The sequence below is a fragment of the Aotus nancymaae genome, unplaced genomic scaffold, assembly GCF_030222135.1.
Source record: "Aotus nancymaae isolate 86718 unplaced genomic scaffold, 86718_ANA_hifiasm-v0.15.2.pri h1tg000043l, whole genome shotgun sequence".
NCBI lineage: Eukaryota > Metazoa > Chordata > Mammalia > Primates > Aotidae > Aotus > Aotus nancymaae.
Window position 1 is genome coordinate 1,578,023 of NW_026988457.1, and position 22,244 is coordinate 1,600,266.

Here is a 22,244-nt window from a genome sequence, read left to right on the forward strand (position 1 = left end):
AGATTCTGTAAATTTAAAACATAAATCCATTCCTGTGCAAAATTAAAGGCAGTAAACTCATGAATAATAAAGACAATCATACAGCCAGGCGCGGTGGCTAACGCCTATAATTCAGCAGTTTGGGAGGCCGAGGCAAGTGGATCGCTTGAGCTCAGGAGTTTGAGACCAGCATAGGCAACATGGTGAAACCCCATCTCTACCAAACTGCAAAAAATTAGCCAGGTGTGGTGGTGCATGTGTGTAGTACCAGCTACTAGGGAGGTGGGGGTCAGAAGATTGCTTGAGCCTGGAAGGTGGAGTTTGCAGTGAGTCAAGATTGCGCCACTGCACTCCAGCCTCGGTGACAAAGTGAGACCCCACCTCGAAAAACAAAAAGAGTGGGGTGTGGAAATGAAATAAAAGAAGTCTTCATTTGTGAAAAAAAAAAAAAACAAAAACAAAAAGAAAGAAAGGTGCCTCCCACATCCTGTGGAAAATACACTTTGCATTTGACAACCTAAAAAAAAAGAATAAAAAATTTGAGCCTCTTAGTATCAAATGCATTCAGATTTATTATCTAGCAGCCACTTAGTCTCCTACTCACCCAGGAGCAAATAAGGCCACCCAAACTGTGGGATAGAGGAATGAAGTTAGCAACAGGCTGTGGAAAGAGGCCCCTCCAAACTGTGAAGCTTATTAAATGATTGGGTCATGGGAATCCATTTTTTAGAACCCTATAGGGCAATTCTACACGGCGAAGAGTAGTCCTGAATTAAACTTTTGCCTCTGTTTAAACATTTTTCAGTAATTGGTTGAAAGCTCTTTCTAAAAGGGATATTCAACATGGAGGTGATGTTACCTTATAATTTATGTAACAAATATTCATTTGAGATGAGATTAAGAGTCATTTTTCAATGCCAGTTTTCACAGGGAAAAAAAATTAAAACTAGTAAATGCTCAACCACTGCAATCACAGGGAGCCATTATCTGCCCTTTCCTATGCCCAGGCTTTCTGGATGGCCCTCCTTGTCGTGTATCATATGAACCCGTGTCGTGGAGATCTTTAAAACTCTGCAAGCCCAAATTAACCTGGAGGAGAGGGAGAAGTGGGCTCTCTGCAAAACCATTTCCTATTAAAGCCATTTCCTCTTTATGGGCAGTAGTGTTATTAGTTCTCACTTGGACAGCATTCTTTTTTCTTTACAAAAACTCCTAATTATAACCATCCTCTTAAATCCATTTCCCCTTTCTTCCTTTGCCTCCATAAATCATTCTTGTATTTTTCTCCTCTCAGACCAAAAAGGTGAGTTATAATCTTGCAATTATATTCACACACAGGATCAGTGATTATCCATTTATTGAAATGCTTAACATCTAGTTTAAGAATACACAAAATGAGGCCAGGCATGGTGGCTCACGCCTGTAATCCCAGCACTTTGCGAGGCCGAGACAGGTGAATCATGAGGTCAGGAGATCAAGACCATCCTGGCCATGGTGAAACCTCATCTCTATTAAAAATACAAAAAAATTAGCCAGGCGTGGTGGCACGTGCCTGTAGTCTCAGCTACTCAGGAGGCTAGGGCAGGGGAATAGCTTGAACCCAGGAGACAGAGGTTGCAGTGAGCCGGGATCATGCCACTGCACTCCAGCCTGGCAACAGAGCAAGACTCGTTCCCCCCCGCCACCGCCAAAAAAAAAGAATACACAAAATGAGGCCGGGTGCAGTGACTCACACCTGTAATCCCAGCACTTTGGGAGGGTGAGGCAGGTAGATAGCTTGAGCCAGGGAGTTCAAGACCAGCTGGGGCAACATTGAGAAACCCTGTCTCTACAAGAATATACGAAAATTAGCCAGGTGTGGTGGTGTGCACCTATAGTCCCAGCATTGATGGTGAGGCTCAGGTGGGAGGATCATGTGAGCCTGGGAGGTGGAGGCTGCAGTGAGCCGTGATTGCACCACTGCACTCCAGCCTGGGTGATAGAGGGAGACCCTGCCTCAAAAAACACAAAAAGATCCCAAAAGAATACATAAAATGGTCAAGTATTTATTACTAAAAAACAGCTTAACTAATCAGGAGTTTTGTTGTTTCCCTTCTTCCAAAGCATATGGCAGAATAACAATATTATTATTCTTCAAAAGAGCATTACTGAAGCTGGGCACGGTGGCTCATGCCTGTAATCCTAGCACTGTGGGAGGCTGAGGCGGTAGATCACTTGAGGTCAGGAGTTCTAGACCAGCCTGGCCAACATAGTGAAACCCTGTCTTTACTAAAAATCCAAAAATTAGCCAGGTGTGGTGGGGGGCATCTGTAATCCCAGCTACTCGGGAGGCTGAGGCAGGAGCCCAGGTTTGAACCTGGGCTGCGCAGAGGTTGCAGAGAGTGGAGATTGTATCACTGCACTGCAGCCCCGGTGACAGGGTGAGACCCCATCTCAAAAAAAACCAAACCAAAACAGACACATGCACACACATTACTGAGATTTGAGCACCTGGACTGAGTCCTGGCTGGTCTCTTTTTAGCTGTGTTAGCTTAGATGAGTCACTGAAACCCCTCCAAGCCTCCATTTCTTCTATTAAATCAGAGGATAAATGCCTGCTTCACCCAGCTTTGCAATATGCAGTGAAGGTTAAACAAATTAACATTGTGTGTTAAAGACCTTTATAACCTATGAACTCATACAGATGCCAAGCCTTGATACTGCTATGAATCTCTTGTGTCATTGGGACATGAAGTAATTCTGCAAAAGCAAGTTTTTCCTGTAATTTAAGCTTATCTCTTTTTTTTTTTTTTTTTTTTTGAGACAGAGTCACACTCTGTCACCCAGGCAGGAGTGCAGTGACACAATCTTGGCTCACCACAGCCTCCACCTCCTGAGTTCAAGTGATTCTCCTGCCTCAGCCTCCCAAGTAGCTGGAATTACAGGTGCCTACCACCACGCCTGGCTAATTTTTGTATTTTTAGTAGAGACAGGGTTTCACCATGTTGGCCAGGCTGGTCTCGAACTCCTAACCTCAGGTGATCCGCCCACCTTGGTCTCCCAAAGTGCTGGGATTACAGGCATGAGCCAGTGCACCTGGCCTGAAGCTTATCTCTTCAGGCGCCCATTTTGGAAGGAAATTATAATAAGCACTGGGACACCTTTCCCTGTTTGCTTTAACAGAAGACAGTGGATGCAATTTATACCCATGCATCATCACAATACCCATAGAATTTTAGGATGCTAGGACAGAACGGGGCTGGACTGAATACTGACAGTGCCCGACTTCCTCGTTTGACAGATGAGAATGTCAGGCCCCTGAGAAGCCAGTGCCTTGCTGAAGCTCCCACAGCTGGTGTACACAGAGCCAGGGCCAGAGGCTCCTGCCCCGCCTTCCCCTTCCTTCTCTGACCACTTCCCTTCCTGAACTTTCACTTTTTCCACCCGCCCCTTCTAATCTCTCTTTATCTGGAAACGCTGACCTGCAGGATTCAGTGTACAGTAAGTTATTTAAGAAAGAAAGCTAGGTGCAGTGGCTCACACCCATAATCCCAGCAATTTGGGAGGCCAAAAAGGGAGGATCATTTGAGCCCAAGAGTTCCAGGCTGCAGTGAGCCATGATTGTGCCACTGCACTCCAGCCTGGGTGACAGAGCAACACCCTGTCTCTAAAAAATAATAATAAAGATAAATAAAATTTAAATTTTTTAAAAAAAGAAAGAAGTAGGGGGTGAGACTTCAGTACAGCACTTCTGACATGGATTTGCGGATCTGGAGGCCTCTGTCATCATCCAGTTTAGGGACTGCGCTCTCAAAGTTTGGCTCATAGGGAAGGAAACATCAGTGTGCTTTAAAACACCACCTGGATAAGAAATCTTTCTGTATTTGTTACATCACATTCCAAACTCCTAACAGCTACAAAATGCCCTTCTTACTACAGCCAAATCTCAAATATCCCTTCACAAACTGTTTACAGACTCTTAGAGAGAAAAAACACAACTATTCACCTGCCCCACCTCACTGGGGGAATTTAATAGCTAGAGTCCATTGTGAGGCTCCGTGCTTTTAATAACTCAATACTGTATAAAACACAGCGCAGCCTGTGGACCGGGTGATACCATCATTCATCATGAAAGGCTTATCAAAATTTAGCAGTCCTGAATTTTATATTTTTCATACTAATTGACAAGCTTCAACATCCAGAAAGGCCCCTCCTGAGTATTGTGACCCAGAGGGGAATTCCCCTGTAAGATTCCTGTCTGTCCCTTGTCTCACTTATCTGATCCATGAGCAGGACAATTTATCTTTGCCTCCCAAATGCATCCCGCATCAATCCATTCCTCCCCTTGCAACAGCCTGAGTCCAGGTCACCATTACCTCTCACCACCTGGGCTCCAAAAACATTCTCCTCGCTGATTGACTCGCCTCCATCCTTGCCTCCTACAGTCTATTCTTCATGCAACTACCAGAGGAATTTAAAAGCTTCATTAGTTAGTTCCTGTTATCCCCTGTTTGATACTCTCCGGGGACTTTCCATTGTCACCTGAGCATAACCCTGGCTCCTTTCAGGGACCACAGGCCCTGCATGATAGGTCCCTACCTTCCTCTGGAACTTCACCTCCCTCCGTTCTCCTCTACGGACACTCAGGCCCCACTGGTTGTCTTTCTGTCATCAGTATGCCCGAGTCGTTCCCATCTCAAGACCTTGGCACCTGTAGTTCCTTCTACCTGGGACTCCCTTCCCTATCTCTCTACATCCTTCTCTGTCATTCAAGTCTGTTTGAATGGCGTCTTCTCTGAACAGCTTTCGTCATCCACTCCAGCTGCACTTGCCTTCCTCTTTCCCTGGTCTTTGCCTAGCCTTGCCCCTATTTCAATTTCTTTACTGCGCTTATCTAAAGTTTTCATTATCTGATATTTTGCTTTCTGGTCAGACACAGTGGCTCATGCCTGTGATCCCAGCACTTTGGGAGGCCGAGGCAGGCAGATCACCTGAGGTCAGGAGTTTGAGACCAGCCTGGCCAACATGGTGAAACTCCGTCTCTACTAAAAATACAAAAAATAGCCAGGCCTGGTGGCACACACCTGTAATCCCAGCTACTTGGGAGGCTGAAGCAGGAGAATTGCTTGAACCCGGGAGGCGGAGGTTACTGTGAGCTGAGATCACGCCACTGTACTCCTGCCTGGGCAAGAGTTAGACCCCATCTCAAAAAAATATATAACAATAAAATAAAATGAAATTTTGCTTTCTACAATTTTTGCTCATTTGTTTGCCCGCCATGACAGCATCTGTTCTCTACCATGCCGAGAACTATGCTTGTCACATGGGAGGTGACAAAGTCAGTGCCAGTGTATTGACTGTTGGCCTGCCTATCTGAACACAGCTACAAAAATGAGGATAGTGCTGTCCTTGCCCACTGCTGAGGGAGACAGACAGGTAAAGAGATGTGGTACAGTTCACAACAATGGGTGTTTTTAGGAAGCTGTGGCGAGGCATTGTCCTCCCTCCTAATAATCCCACACAGGTGCATCGTGGAAGCCCCCACCGGAGGGATGGAGGGGAGGAGAGGCCGAGGCCTGTGCTCCAGCCTCTGCTCTGCAGGCCCAGCCCTCCCACACATTGATCTTAGGTCACTTAGACCCTCCTTCTGAGCCCCTGCCTGCTCTTTGCAAACAGATCAGGCTGCTTACGGGACCCCTAGTAGGCTTCCTTTGGGTAACAGTACCTATTTAGACGAGGCAGGTGCTTGGCACCCAGGAAGCACTCAAAGATACCAGCTGTGATTTTCACAGTGCCAGCTCCCTTTTAGTCACCAGGCCCTGGAGATGCTGCAGGGACCTGTAGAGGTGACAAGAGACCCGGTGACTCCTGCTCTTTCTGTGTTGTTGCTGTTGTTGTTTTTGAGATGGGGTCTTGCTCTGTGGCCCAGGCTGGAGTGCAGTGGTGTGATCTTGGCTCACTGCAGCCTCTGCTGCCTCAGCCTCCCGAGTAGCTGGGATTACAGGCACATGCCACCACGCCCGGCTAATGTTTGTATTTTTAGTATGGATGGGCTTTTGCCATGTTGGCCAGGCTGGTCTCCAACTCCTGACTTCAGGTGATCCACTTGCCTTGGCCTCCCAAAGTGCTGGGATTACAGGCGTGAGCCACTGTGACTGGCCATGGCCCAGAACTTTGATTCTTCATTTTCATCCATTCCTTTCTCTCTTGTTAACATTGTCATTTAAAAAATCAGTAATTAGATAGAGTAGGGCTCTGCAGGGCGGTGTGTCCTGGATCCCAGGCAGTTGTGTTTCATGCAACCCACCCTGACCACCTTGCAGATGTTCCTGTGATCTAAGGTTTGGACAAAGACATTTGCTACCAGAGGGTATGTGTCAGGCAGTGTAGCGCCGTCTGGTGATCACAGGTTTGTTAGCAAGGATCCCTGCCACCAAAAAAGAAAAATTATGCGCTGCCTAAAGATATTCATAACATTTAATCTCATGTAATTTTACCCCGGGAATGTATCCCAAATGAACAAAACAAAATGATATATGAGCAAACATGTTTGTTGCATTGTCTATAATGGCGAATCTTGGAAACAAACTAATTGTGCAATAATGAGAGAGTTATAAATTGTGTTACATCCACAGGAGAATATAAAGTAACTGTAAAATGTTGGTAGGAAGACATGGGAAATTCCTAACAGGATGTTAAGAATTCACACCACTGAACCGCTATGAGGGGATTACACAATTTAAATTTTTATTTTCTTTGTGTAGTGACATTATGGATAATATTTTTAATTTAATTTTGTCCTTGACAGTCTTTTCAATTAATCCCAATCTCTTGAAGAAACAGCATAATCTTTCATCTAACTGGTATTGACTTTCATCAGTATGTAACTATAGTAACGATTATACTGACCTATATCTATTATATATAATGTGCATGTAAATATGTAAGTAATATATACTGTGTGTGTATATGTAATGGTAACCTGTATATATATTATATACTCACAAAGTATTGCTTCATCATTTATTTTATAGCTATCATATATAAGGCATTCCCTATGACATAAAAGGCCACATAATATTCTTATTTATGGTTTTATTATGAGCTATAGAGCCAGATAGTTCTCTTTTGTTTCAATCTAGGGCTGTAACCACCAATTTTTGCTGCCTCTTTGGAAAAAATGAAAAGTTACAATTATTCAAAAGACACTTGGGACAGTCATTGAGAGCAAATTGATCTTACTCTCTGAGTGTTCTCCTACTCACTTAATTTGTGAACTGTGGCTGAAATTAAGCTTGTCTTATAAATGCTTCCAACAGCAATTTTACTCTGCTGTTGTCTCAAGGATCACACTACATCTTACTAGTTTACACTCATAAGTTGGTAGATTGATATCTTTATATTATATATGTCTGAGGATGTTCCAAATGCAATTTTAACAATATTTTAGGTATTTTCATATCAGATGTGTGTGCATTATTCATTGTCAATAAAATCAGTTATTAAAACTGTACAACAGATTGTAATCCTACTTTTGCTTTTCAAATTTATGCTTACGAATTAGATATGTTACATTCTCTTGGCCAATCATAATCTCATTACTTGAAAATTTATTTTCTCAGCTCCCTAGATTCCGGATATTTATGATAGAGGTGTCTGCCTTTCACTCTGAAGGACTAAATGTTTTCACATGAATAGAAATTGTGAAAGTGAGACTCCACGTGTTGTCTAATGCTGTTAAATTAGCTTACATTAGTCTTGGTTTGAAAAGTGCCCAAATAGATTTCTGAAGGCTTACTAGAGGCAACAGGATATTTATCTTTTTAGGGACTCTATTATTGGAGCTGTTCCCCTGGTACCAGCTGCTCTTATTATCCAATGTTTTCTAGAGGCCTGGGGCCCACAACAGAGAGCCATTGGAAGAATGTAAGCATCACCTCTCGTGGATAATAGCAACTGGGGATTCGAGGATTGGAGCTGTATGTGCAAAAAGTGATTACTTTGCCACTTTATAGACAGCAAAACTGAGGTCTACCCAGTCTGTGATTTATTTAAGGCAACAGTGCAGTTCCAGGACAGCCCTAGAATGAAAACCAATCATTTCTTAGCCCCTAGTAGAGTGCCTGGTCCATGAATCATCCTACCACTGACATGGCTAAAACTATAAGTAAAATTTTAAAATCTGACCACTGGATACCAGAACTTTTGAAAACCCAGACTTCTCTTAATTATGACAATAATTTTTAAAAATCTTTTTACTTCTAAGTCATGCAAACAATAAATAGGGATGTAATGAAATGTATGTCATTACAGGACTTCAGTATACAGTGAGTCCTGAATCTTGGCACCCAGCCTACCAAAGGAGAAAGAGTAGAGCTGCAGACACATTTTTATCACAAATGTAATTTTGCAATTACACTGTTTCGCATCTTGCCTTTTCTTGGTTAACGATAGATCACAGAGGTCATTTCATGATACTACAGAAAGATCTGCCTTATTTTTTTACTGTTTACCCATATCCCATTGGCATAGGATTCAACCTCTATGTGTACTGGATTTGTCATCATAATTTAACTAGCCCCCTACTAGTTCCCTAAGGCAAATTATGCTATAGTGGTTGTCCTTGGCCCAATTTTTTATGCACTTGTGAACTTATTGTGTTAAAAGATATGTGTCATTTAATTTTTTCACCAATGCCAATAACTTGTTTTTATTCCTTTATATACTTTCTGTTTTATTCCATCTACACAAGTCAACTTATTGCTTATTGCCTTGATCTTCTGGAGTTAAAGCTACTGATATCGGCATGGGATAAATGATTTTTTTCAGGCAAAACTACTTTCTAAAGACAAATGATTTGCAATGCTGTTATTATTTTCATTTGAGGTTTATGTGCTGAATGTATCTCTAGCTAAGAAGCGGTAAGAATGATTCCTAGGTTCCATGTATAGCCATGCACCATGTAACAACATTGCAGTCAACAACAGACCTCAAGGTGATCCCACAAGATTATAATGAAGCTGAAAAGTTTCTATCACCTAGTGACGTCAGAGCCTCATTGCCCGATGCATTACTCATAGCTTTGTGGTGATGCTGCCATCAACAAACCTAACGAGCTGCCAATTGTTTAAGAGTCTAGCACATACAATTACATTCAGTACCTAATACTGGATCATACGTATGACTTTATTACTGGTCTATATATTTACAATGCTATATTTTTATAATTATTTTAGAGGCTACTCCTTCTGTTTATTATTAAACAAAAGTTTACTGTAAAACAGCCTCAGGCTGATCCTTCAGGCGGTCCTGCCAAAGAAGGCATTGTTTCCCGAGGAGATGGCAGCTCCGTGGGTGTTACTGCCCCTGAGGACCTTCCGGGGAGACAGGATGTGGAGTTCGGAAGATGGAGAAAGATAGAGCTGTTGATGGTCCTGAGCCTGTGCAGGCTTAGGCTAATATGTGCATTTGTGTCTTAGTTTTTCACAAAAATGCTTAAAAAGAAAATAAAAATTTTAAAAATAGAAAAAAGCCTTTAGAATAATGATATAAAGAAAAAGCATGTTTGAACAGCTTTACAGTATACTTGCATTTAGCTAAGTGTTATTTAAAAGAGTCAAAAAGTTTGAAAAAACTAAAACGTTTGTAAGGTGAAAAGGTTAAGGTAAGCTAAGGTTAACTTATTTTGAGGACAGAAAAAAGTTTTGTAATAAATCTACTGTGGCCTCAGTGCACAGGGTTTGTAAAGTCTCCAGTAGCGCCCAGTCGTGTCACAGGCCTTCACCCAGCATTCACTCACCACTCACTCACTCACCAGAGCAGCTTCCAGTCCTGCAAGCTTCGTTCAGGGTAAGTACCCTGTGCAGGTGTTCCGGTTTTTATCTTTTATTCCGTATTTTCACTGTACCTTGTTAATGTGTAGATATGTTTAGATTCACAAATACTTATCATTATGTTTTAACTTCCTACAGTATTCAGTACAGCAACATGCTCTACAGGTTTGTAGCCTAGGAATAATAGGCTACACCATATAGTGTAGGTGTGTAGGAGGCTGCGCCATCTAGGTGTGTGTGAGTACACTCCAAGATGTTTGCACAATGATGAGATTTCCTAATAAGGCATCTCTCCGAACATATCCCCATCATTAAGCAGTGCATGGCTGTATATCCGTAGGGGTGTGTGTGTGTGTGTGTGTGTGTGTGTGTGTGTGCACGCGTGCGCGTGCGTGTGTGTGTGCGTAGACAACAGTGTTGTGGTAGCGTTTTCATTGTTTTATTTTGCCAGCATTTATCTTCACCATTATTATATATAGTTTTAAAATCAGAGTATAAACTTTTCTTCTATAAAAACATCTAAATTTATCCTCTGAGATATATTCCATGTCTCGTTAGTTTTTAAAAAATGTTCTTCCTCTCTTTTGGTAAAAATTTTATTGAGATATAATTCATCTGCTATACAATCCACCCAAGTGTACAGTTTGGTGGTTTTCAGTGTATTCAGAGTCATGGGAAACTGTCACCACAATCCGTTTTAGAACATTTTCGTCACCCCTAAAAGAAACCCAGATTCTTTATCTCCCACCTCTAATGCTGCTGTCCCTGTCATTTAAATTTTGAAAGATATCTTTGCCCTCCAAAGTAGCTGTATCAATTACATTTCACCTACAGTCCATTGAGTGACAGTGTCCTCATACTCTTCCGGTATTAGCAGAACATCTCATCTTTATCAGCCTTGTAGATGAAAAGTGATTTCCTGCCTCAGTTTGCAAGAAGGGCACTGACCTTTTTTTCATGTTCCTTGGCCATGTGTGTCACCTCTCAGTGAGCTTCTTGGTAGACCTGAATACAAGCAAACACATCAAGGTCACTGCTTTGCTTATCCCATCCATAGGTATGTGATGCGTGAGGCAGAGGACACTATGAAGCTAGTTCACACTGAACTGTAGAGGCAAGAGCGCCTTGTGGACCCGCCCCGTGCACTGGGGAGTCCACATGGGGCTCATTCCCTGGGCTGCCCTAGTGGGCACCAGGGGCTCAAGTTTTTGTCTGTAGGGTGACTCTGTGCTTTCTCCCAAGGTAGATAAAATTCTTGCTTCTCTACTTGACTTAATTTGGCATTGTGTCAATCTGTCAATCACTGTTTCTTAATTGACATTCTATGGTCTTTGTTCTGTTCTCTTAACACCCATTCATCCCAGGATAAACCTATCTTTACATATGTACCTCTTACCTCTTCTGTGAATCATGAGAGCTTTGTTCGCTAGTTCAGTTCCCTGGTGGAATCCTGACTGCTTTTTTTTGGTTGGAGGGTCTTTAGGGAGAGCTGGAGCTCGAGTAAGCTGGGGTCTCAGAACTCCTGGGAATAGGCGTGTCCTCACCACCACCACAGCCACATAGCCTAACAGTCATTGTTCATTAAGTTCCTTGTGTGGGGACGGTAGCCTCCAGTGACCAGAGGAAGGGGAGGACTCTGGGGGTCCCCCTGCCACGACCTCAGTACCAGGTACCACAAAGTATCTGACCTAGTTTGACTTTCATACTAATAATTACTAGGAGGCAAGGAAAATGTCAGCTTCCTACCTGTGCTCTGAAGCTTGGTGCCTTCCAGCACTTTGTTCCTTAGAAATACCTCGGGTAAAAGATCTCCTTGCAGCAGATGTGACACTAACATATATATTCAGGGGCACACCTAATTTGATACCCCAAATGGACCATTTTTAACACCCTGTCTATACCACAAAATCATTTTCAGCATCACCATGTAATAATCGGTAATACGCATTATTTTCCTGACTTACTACATAAAGAATTTAAAAAGAAGAAATTTCCATTTTCAAGATATTATTTAGATGTATTAATTGAGAAGAATTCAGTGCCACTTCTGTAACATTCCTGCCAAACAGGTGTGAGCTCAACGGAATAGGAAGAAAACATCCGATGCACTAAATTCAGAGACATTCTACAACATTCCTGGCCAGTTGTCTTTAAAATTCAGGTTCTAAAAGTCAAGGAAAGACTGAGGAACTCTCCCAGCCTGAAGCAGACTAAGGAGACAGGAGCCTCCTTTGGTGCAGCTTGTGATTCAGGGCTGAATTCCTCTTCTAGAAAGGACGTCATCAGAACAACGTGTGACATTTAAGAGGGTCTGAGCATTGGGTGGCACTATTGTAGCAGAGTTTCTTTCCTGAATTTGATGGCAGTGCTGTGGTTGAGTCCAAAAGCTCTTATTTGTAGGGAATGTGCACTGGGAGATGGGCTCACATTCAGCAGGGCAGCATCTTACTCTCAAATGGTTCCAGGGAAAAAAAAAAAGGTCCTTTAAAAATTATTTTTATTATATAATAATATCCTTATACTGTACTTCTACGTTTTCTTTCTGTGTGTGATTGAAAATTAAAAAGCCCTCAACAGTTCAAAAACCTGAAAGGTAAGTCACTGTAGAAATTGTTCAGAACTTAGAGCAACAAAAGCTTTTTTGAGGAGGAATATTTTTCCATTAATATTGTTGAGAATTGTTGGTGCAAGGCGCTAATCAAAAGCCAGAGGTCTTTTAAAGTCAGTTTGGTTTGCGCCTATACATTCTCTGCCTACAGCGCCTCTCCTGACTGCCTGCACATGGAATGAGCAGCTCCCACCACCCTGCCCTCGGTGCGCCCTGATGGCACTGGCAGACCAGAGTCCTCCATTCAATGATGGGATGTGGAACACTGGCCCAATGGAAGCCCTCGGGTGGGCTAGGAAGACCACCGGGGACAGTGTTAGGCTGCTGGGCTGGCCAGGTTCTTACACACCCTTCACGCAAGGGCACGGTGCCTGTACAGTATCTACCCAATCTACCACTTATCTCACCAGAGGAAGAAAACGTTAACAACCCTTATGCTAATTAAACTTTTCCGAGCCAAATGTGGCAAAGAAGCCCTTTAATTAGCTGCCTCTCTAGCGTGGGACTTCTGATTAGAGTGTTTCAAATGCTATCTAGCAACCTTGGATGTATATTTCTGTCATCGCTAACCGCCACTAGGGTGTGGATTACAGTTAATCAGCACCTATACCTGCTCACTCTATTTTAACGTAAATGCCAATGTCTCCCAGTTTGTAACGCAGAGCAGTGAGCATGGCAGACCTTTGCAGAATGTAAATGATGTCTGTGGCATTTGCATTTGGGTGTGTATGTAATCAGCCCCATTTGACCTAGACGTAGTAGATTGTCAAGGTCTTGGAAGCAGGTGTGCAGTTCAGGAAGAGGTCTTTAGAATGGAAGCACTCGGCTTTTGCCCACAGCACAGGGGAGGCACAGACACTAAGACAGAACAGGCTGAGAGGGGGAGCTCAGGCAGGGGCCATGGTGGCTGCTGTCATTGCTCCATGCCCTGTTGTCAGCTGTCACACTTGAAGCAAACCACAACCTTGTGGTTAGGGATGGAGTGCCTATGCCAAAGAGATATCGAGCAGAAAACTTCAGGGTACCTGAAAGGAAACCCCCACACCTTCTTGGAGATTGTCCTGTTTGGCATTTTAGCCAGAAGAGAAAAGCCTTAGGTGCCAGGCCCTATTCCTGTCCCCAGCTTCCACAGTGGCAGCTCTCAAGCCTTGATGGCCGTAAGAGTCACCGAGGGGCTTTGCTAGAAGTTGAGATCCTGAATTCCTGCCTCATGGGCTCTGATTCACCCAAGGCACATTTCAGCATCTACATTTTTACCAGACGCTCCATATGTTTTATGTCTGTGGTCCACAGACCTTCTGAAAACCTGCCCTCGTGGCCTTGCAATCAGAAAGCCCAAATTTGCCTTCCCAGCTCCTTTTCCACCCACTGGATGACCTTGGGCAAGTCTCCAGAGCTCCGTGAGGCTGCAGCTGTTCAACATCCAGGGTCTGTGGTGGTGATCTAATGGGTAGAAAGGACAGCACTTTACAAACGGCGCAGCCCTGCAGAAGTCAGAGAACCTCGCCCGGTTTATTACACCAGCCTCGATGATCTGACCATGGAGGCTGAGTCCTTCCCATGCTTCCTATCCACTTTTTTAAGAAAGATCTTGTATTTTGCACCCAGCCTTCCATACAGCAAAGTGCGGGAAGCTACAAAAGGAGAAGGAGGAGCTGGAGAGGCGGTTTGAGGACGAGGTGAAGAAGCTGGGCTGGCAGCAGCAGGCCGAGCTCCAGGAGCTGGAGGAGCGGCTGCAGCTGCAATTTGAGGCGGAGATGGCACGCCTGCAGGAGGAGCACCGCGGCCAGCTGCTCAGCATCGGGTGTCAGCACCAAGAGCAGGTCAGTCTGCAGTGCAGCTCGAGCTCTGCTGTTAGGTGATGCAGGCAGCAGGCGGAGGGGAGCCAGTGCCACATTAGCAAGAAGTCCCGGTCAGTAGGTGAGCTTTGCGAACAGTTCATTTCTGAGCTGCTTTACTCCTTGCTACCCGCTCTTATCTTCTCCTCCAGCCCCTCTGGCCTCCTTCACTCTTCCTCAGAGTTTCCACACTTGATGTGCCCTCTGCCTGGAATGCTCTCCCTCTAGACAGTGTATGGCTCCCTCTCACCTTCCCTTCCAGACTTTTCTCCAATGTCACCCTCTCAGTGAGATCTTTATCCAAAATTATCATTCCTCCCTTCACCGTATACACACTCTTTCTGTTCCCACCCAACTATTATTGTTCTTCAGCACTTATCACTCACACATACATTTTGCTTTTCTACCTTATTTATCATCTTTCTATTCCATGAAGGCAGAAAGAATAACAAGCAAACATGTATCTAGCACTTGTCCTGCACCAGACACTGCTCTAAGCTCTTTGCATGAACTGACTCACAGTCCTCGTGGTCACCCTAACGGGAAGGTATTCTTATTCCCATTTTACAGGGAGAAAGCCAAGCCCCCGTGGTTCAGTAATTGCCAGAATTCACAGAGCTGGTCACGGAGAAGCCAGGGTTAACACTCAGTACTCCCTGCTGTCAACCACTAAGTTAGAATTGCCTGCCAGGTCTCCTGCGAGATCCTGGCACCTGGAACCATGCCTGGCAGAGTACCACACAATATCCATGTGCTCAATGAACACCAACAGTTAACTTTCGCCCAGAAATCTTATTGGAGAGGAAAATGCATCCAGGGACTAGCTGGAGGACCATTCCCAGGGAGCTTGTCACTATGAAAGCCGGAAGGAGGCAGATGCTCCCACCCCCACGGCAGCCACCCTGTCCATGACTGCCGTTAGCGCTGATGAGAGATGGGTGGATGATTCCATGCACCCACTCTGCTTCCATGAGCACTGCTCCTTTCTTTTCTCTTGCTTCTAAGTTCTCCAGCTCCAATGCCTTCATCCCCACCTTCTAATTGGTGTGTTGCTTTATATAGTGGTCTTATGATGTGCTTAAGGTAAGTTGACATTTAAAGAGCACCCTTTAAATGTCACCTGACATTCAGGTTAGTGTTGAGTGGCCTTCATTGTCAGAAACCCTTGGGCCACCCTCCTCGGCTGCTTCTAAGTGGACGTCCCTTACAGCAATACCCACCCAGCCCTCCCACTGCCCCAAAAGAGGCTTGTGACTCTTAGGGGACCTAGGAGGAATTTAAGAGTAATACTAATTACTATCATTGTAATAAAAAACTCTTACTTTACGGCATTTTATTCTATACAGTATCTCAGGTCAGTCATTTTTCTTTCCTAGAGGCCTATAAAAACCAGACACATCTCCCTGTTTGAGGCAGGTTAGGCCATAGAGACTAGGAAACAGAATAGGTTACAGCTAAAGTTACCTGTTGGTGTTAAGATGAGGAACTGAGCCCCCGGCGTCATGCCTCCCAGTGTCTGCATGTCACTCCTGTAGGCTGACATTTGCATGGGCTGCTGTCTACAGGCTTGCTTATTTTACAGCTTCTTTATACATCTCAAACCTGGTATGAATACCAACTTGTCCTACGCCTCTGTATCCATGGACTATTTGTTCCCAATTTTACACAGAACACATTTATACCCATGTTTACCAAAGGCTGCTGATCCGAAGGTCTGGGTTGGTTGAGAAGGTGCCAGAAGGTGAGGAGAAGGGGCAAGAGGTGGTCCGCAGGCAGGAGACCCTGAACGAAGACTCTCATGATGGTACCTGGAGCAGAGGCACTGCTGATGGGAGCATGTCCACCCGGGGGCCAGGATGCCTTGCTAAGGGCTCACCTGCACAGAAGCATGTGCCAAGACATGTGCTTCATCTCTTTTTTTTTTTTTTTTTTTTTTTGAGACAGAGTTTCGCTGTTGTTACCCAGGCTGGAGTGCAATGGCGTGGTCTCGGCTCACCGCAACCTCCGCCTCCTGGGTTCTGGCAATTCTCCTGCCTCAGCCTCCTGAGTAGCTGGGATTACAGGCACGCACTACCATACCCAGCTAATTTTTTGTATTTTTAGTAGAGATGGGGTTTCACCATGTTGACCGGGATGGTCTCGATCTCTTGACCTCGTGATCCACCCGCCTCGGCCTCCCAAAGTGCTGGGATTACAGGCGTGAGCCACCGCGCCCGGCCTCATCTCTTTTTAAAACTGGGACATGGCAGCCTTTTAGAGATTTCAAACTGGAGTGATGAAAGGAAAGAAGCCCTTGACTTTTCCACATGAAAATGACTTATATAAGCTACCTGGGCAGCATTCAAAAATGTTCAGTCGTATGAGAGCTCTGCACTCTGTTCATGATCCTTTATGATAGCAAAAGCCGTTCATTTATGTACTCATTCACCTGTGCAAAGAATATTTATAGAATGTGCATTGTACGTACGCAAAGCACCATGACAGGATACTGCAAGAGATAGTAAGATTTATAAAATGTGGGCTTGCTTATCTATCCACTGAGGAAGCTTCGAGATAAGTGCCCAAGGAACTGTAATGCGGGTGAGAAATGCACACGGCGTGTTGAGGAACTGAGAATTTCACATCTCATCCTCGCAGCTGGAAGTGTCAGAAATCACATCTGAATGCTTTACATGTGAGTGACTCTTTCCTACAGAAACCCATTGGTTTGGGGGAACCAGAGTCGAGCCTATGAATTATTCAGGCCCCTGACTCTGCTCCTGCTGCAGAAAGTTGGCTGTTTCCCCAGGCTTCAGCTTCTCTAGCAGAGAACATGCAGGAAGCGAGGAAGATGAAATGCACCCCAGGCCAGTAGTCTAACTACCAGATAGAATCAGTGTTCCTGTTTCGTGGGAGAGGAGACTCAAGGGGGTGACTGACATGGACAGGAGGATGATCTGTGGTTTCAGGCTCCATGCTGGACTCTCCACTCTGGGGGCCCCCTTCTCAGGGATAGTTGCACTGGGCAGTGCTAACCCCACAGATAGTGACATCTGTGTCCTTCTGGAACCTTAAAAATCAGGTTCACGGCTGGGCGCAGTGGCTCACGGCTGTGATCCCAGCATTTTGGGAGGCTGAGGCAGGTGGATCATGAGGTCAGATGTTCAAGACCAGCCTGACCAACATGGTGAAACTCCATCTCTACTAAAAATACAAAAATTAGCTGGGTGTGGTGGCATGCAGCTGTAATCCCAGCTCCTCAGGAGGCTGAGGGCAGGAGAATCACTTGAACCTGGGAGGCGGAGGTTGCAATGAGCCAAGATCACACCACTGCACTCCAGCCTGGGCAGCAGAGCGCGATTCCATCTCGATCAATCAATCAATCAATAAAAGTAAAAAATCAGGTTGACTGGTCTGGCATCTCCTCATGACCTAGTGGCCCCCAACAGCTGACAGCAGGGGCAGGTGCTGCTTTGGTTCTGACACGCAGGATTTTCTGAGGCTGCAAATATCACTCTGCTTAAATTGGGACTCGCCGGCCAAGGCAGGCTGACCTCTGTCTTTGCAGCAGCACCTCCCTCATGACAAAGCCAGCCAGAGCTGCTTCTTGCTTGGGCCCCTACCATCTCAGGGGGCAGGGGCTGGCTTTCTGCCATGCCGTGTGCTCTGGCTACACAGGTGGGTCACTTGGAGAAATAGCAAAACACCCCTCCTCGGCCTCCACCCATGCTAGTTGAATCAGCGTCACTGACGAGGCCTGGCAGCTGGCTGTCTTGGATTCTCCCAGGGAATGTCTGTGTGCAGCCAGGGCCCAGAGCCGCCAGCATGGTGGGAGCTGCAGGACCCCGCTGGCTGGAGTGCTGAGGGAGGGGTGGAGGTGGCGTTGCTTCTTGGCTTTCTCAAGTAAGTTTAAAGACAAGGTATAACTTTTATTTTAAAGGCACAATGATAAAGGTGTTTAATGTGTGAAAGTCAGCTCTCCTTCTAAAGCAAGCTGCATGGTAACAGATGCCAAATTGCCACAGCTCCTTTTATCAAGCCTGCAAAACAGACTCACTGGAAACACACATGCATTTTTCTTTTTTGCCCCAAACATGTTCAGCCCAGCTTCCAGCCCTGGTTTCTGGGCTGCCTTTGACTGTCCCCACACACGGGCAGCCACAGAGCCTGGCATGCAAGGATCAGGCTTGTGACCTTTGACCCATTCCTCCAAGACCCTAAGTTTGTTTGACTCCACGACTTTCTCCAAAGCCACTCACTGCAGGGACTGCCGGTCTGGACGCATGATGATTCTGCTCCATCAGGTCTTAGCAGAGATTCCTCCTCCATAGGGAGCAGCAGAGCTCAGCCTTTGGAGTTTACATTTGCCTTGTCTCATATCCAGGACACACTTTCTATGCTTTTGTAAGGAAATCATTTTAGACTAAATGATAGGAGGAGCATACCAGGATGAATCCAGACGTAGAGACCACTTTGTCCATTATCTGCATTATGCCTCCTTAGCCCTCCTGCAGAGCAGGCTCACAGTTGTGCAGCGTGCAGCGGAAACCACATTCTCTCTAATCAAATAGAAAGAGATCCCAGGGGGCCCTCTGTCTCCCAGCACCAGAGTCTCCCATCACAGCCCAGAGGTTCCATGCTCTGGGAGGAGGCCATGCAGTGGAAATGGGGCCTCTGTCAACACCTGCCTGCATGGTGGGCTGCAGAGGGGCAAAGACACTGCCCGGCATGGGATGACAGCAGACTGGAAGCTCTGGCATGGCTCTGAGCTGGTGTCCAGGACACTGTAAGCAGGGACCAAGTGAAGGAGGGCCTCCTAGTTATCTGAAAAGGAAAGCCATTCAGAGAGTATGGGAGAGAGAGGGCCTGGGCAGGCTCCCTCTGTCTCATCCCATGTGGATGGACACAAATGGGAGTTTAATCTGGGTTGGGTTTAATGGGTGAAGCTGAGACCATATAAAGCATACATTTCTTCATTTGAACTCTAAGTCTTCTCTAAGTGACTTGCCAAAGCCCCAGATCACTACATTTTGTAAATGGCTACACGAAGTCAACCCACAACTGTATTCTTACCTGTCTGAGACAGTGGCCTTCCAAGCCTGTGCTCTACTGTCAGTCAGCCCAGCTGAATAGCAGGCAGCTGTAGGAATGGAGTCATGTCACAGGGAGCAGCTGCTTTTCCAGAGAACGAGGACCACCAGACGGCCGTGTTGACAGACGCCTCCATGGCGCAGCCCAGAACTCTGTCTCTGTGCAGGGAAGAGGATGGTCCGGTGGTGGTCTAAGGGGCCCCACCAGGGTTCTAAATAGAAGAGAAGGATGCTTCAGCCAGCCTAAGTTTGTCATAGGCCGTAATGGTCGAACACTTTTGTCTTCAATTTGGTGACCTTCAGTGCATAGAAAGATCTTGTTCTTTTCTTGGGTCGGCTTATTTCAATCCCCTCCAATACCTTCTGGTTTCAAGGTTGGGAATTCTTACTGGCTGCTTCATAAATGTGAGCCTGTGCTCTAGAAAGAAGCCAAGAACCACTGGAGAAGTTATGTGGATTCCTGCTATGACAAGAAAGAGGATGGCCAGCAGTAGACAGCTCCTTCCTCTTTGAGAGAACATACTTTAAAAACCATTAGTTGCATGAAACCAAAATTACTAAAGAGCAGGGATTATTGTGTTCAGATTTTGACTCATGGGCTCTCATTGGTTTCCTTCCAAACATACTGGGTGTTTCTCTAATTCCATGTGAACTTTTAGAATTAGGTGATCAGTATTTCATTCATAAAAGCACCTCTGAAAGGTTGTAACAATATATCAGTCCATTCCATTACCCTTAATACAATGGGCATAATATTCCATCACTTCTGAATCACAGGCATGCCTTCCAGCAAGCCAGAATGGCATACATTGAAGCCACAAACACATGTAGTATTGCCGGTCAGGGCACATCCACCTCCTGGGACGCAAGAGACTCTTCCGAAACTTAGTTCTTCCCTCTTTCTCTCTTTTCTGAAACCACCCACGATCATTTGTGTAAGCGCCCAATAAATTAGACTCACACCAAGGACTGATGAAAGGTTCTTCCCTCTCCTAAACTTTGTAACGACCCTCCAAACAGTGTAGGAGAATCTGCTTCCATAATGTGCCATGGCCTAAGTGACATCTGTAATGGAGCAGAAAGAAAAGATATATTTCCTTTTTTTAAGCAGCCATTTATTTTTCTAACAGATTGAAAGGTTTTGGACAAAGATTCCATGAAAACCTCCTGTAAATAGGAGTCGGACAATTAAATACTGTTGTAATCAGCCTTTCTGCTGGTGGGTTCATAGCTCTGAGCCTCAAGCAAATATCATTTGATCAAGAATGGCCTTTAAATGCAAGGGAACCACGAGAATGGCCTTTAAATGCGAGTGCACCATGCCCGTTCTGACGCTGCAGTGCGGCTCTCCTAATGCCGTGTGTCCGTTGTTGGTTTTGCCAGTGATATTTGTTTTAGTGGATGAAGTTCTCGTTTACCATAAGAGAGAGAAGTTGGGATAATTTCTTGATAAAATGATAGTATCCAGAATGGGAATCCACCTTTTTTAAAAACAATATATCCCCATGTGTCAACTTCACAGGCAGGCTTCCTTTCTTGGGGAGAGACCTTTCTCCATTGAAAGGTCAGCCTGTGAATTCTTCCCAGAGAAATGAAGGAGCCTCAGAGGTGGCTGAACATGACCAGCCAGAAGCAATGTCTTCTTATGTGGGCCACCAAGGAACTTCAAGACGAGCACACCTTGTCTGGTTCAGTGGTTTTCAAATGACAAGTTTTAACACATTAGGAGCTTGTGAAATAAGTGTAGTGGCCTCTAACTAGCATTTTGTGAAACAAAATAGAGGAAACATTTTTAAACCAGATTTTTGCAAATGGAAGGGGTGGTTTTGTTTTTGTGAAACTTTGGTTCAGGTGTGGTTGTGTGTGGGTGTGTGCGCTGTGGTACTGTGTACAATGGTCATTTTTACAGTGGGTCGCTGACAGAGAATTTGGATAACCACTGGTGTAGTGTATCCAGGAGAGATTTGCAATCATGGGGAGAGGTCGGTTTAGGCAATTACTCCTGCAAGTCATACATTTGAAGTTAAAACAATAGCCACAATAACAATAACAGTAAACCTGGTAGGCAGGCAGGTGAGAGGTAGGGAAGGGGATCAGGAAACATGAAAACGAAGAATCCTGGACTGGCTGCATCACTTGCCATTAAACTCCTAGAAGTGTTCCTGCAGCTGGGAAGCAGCTCCCTTCCCAGGAGCACCATGTCGCCTGCGCAGGTGGTCCAAGCTGTAATCTGGTGGGCAACCTTACGTTTAAAAAGAGACTCACAGACCTGCCAGCCTGACCTGGTATTGATGAGAGAATCCTCAGGCGTTCGTTGCTGGTCTTGCTTGGGGGAGGTCAACACAAAGCAATCGTGCATTAGGAAGAGCTTCACCTTTGGGGTCAGACAGACCTGGGTCCCACCGCTAGCTCTGCCGTGTATTAGCCCTTGGGCAAAACATTTCCCATTTCTCCGAGCCTCCGTTTCCATATCTGTCAATCGGGCATAAAAAGATCTACTTCACATGGTGGCTCTGAGGGTTCCGTAGAGTAACCTGTCTTGGGCAGCGTAGTAAGTATTAGCTCCCCCACTTACCTTGTGTACTGTAGCTCCCCCTGCCACTGGGAAACAGACCACCTCGTAGGGAGGACCCTTTTCTTTTCCTTTGCCATCATCGTGGTGCAAGGGGATGGAATAGGAGTTGGAAAGGGATGGTCCAGGAGCCACACTCAGGACCCTAAAGAGGTACCTCAGGCAGTGATCCCCTGCCTGGAGTTAGACCCTCCTGCAAAGATCTAGGTTGTGGCAGTGACCTCCCTGTGACTCCAGGGACTGCCACATCACCACCAAAGTCCAACTCTCCCTCCTTCAGCTCAAGGCTGTGACTTGTCATTGATGTTTTGGGTCACGGACCTTTTCCACTCAGGGAATTCCACTTCTGCTCTCCAAGCAGCAAGG

The 22,244-nt window shown here is 45.3% G+C and overlaps 1 protein-coding gene and 1 long non-coding RNA gene across 7 annotated transcripts in view; one reads left to right on the forward strand and one right to left on the reverse strand.

Annotated features, from left to right (window-relative positions):
• The window catches only part of MTUS2 (microtubule associated scaffold protein 2), a 797,713-nt gene that overhangs the window by 757,800 nt on the left and 17,669 nt on the right, over positions 1-22,244 (forward strand). For all 6 annotated transcript variants that reach the window (XM_064361726.1, XM_064361722.1, XM_064361724.1 and 3 more), the window contains one exon: positions 14,008-14,222. In XM_064361726.1, the coding sequence (XP_064217796.1) occupies positions 14,008-14,222 (215 nt within the window). The remainder of the gene's footprint in view (positions 1-14,007; positions 14,223-22,244) is intronic.
• LOC105732123 (uncharacterized) lies at positions 10,372-22,125 on the reverse strand. Its single transcript, XR_001110901.2, has 3 exons — positions 21,882-22,125; positions 19,290-19,722; positions 10,372-10,796 (listed from the first exon to the last, which is right to left on the reverse strand). It is a non-coding gene; the product is annotated as an uncharacterized LOC105732123 (long non-coding RNA).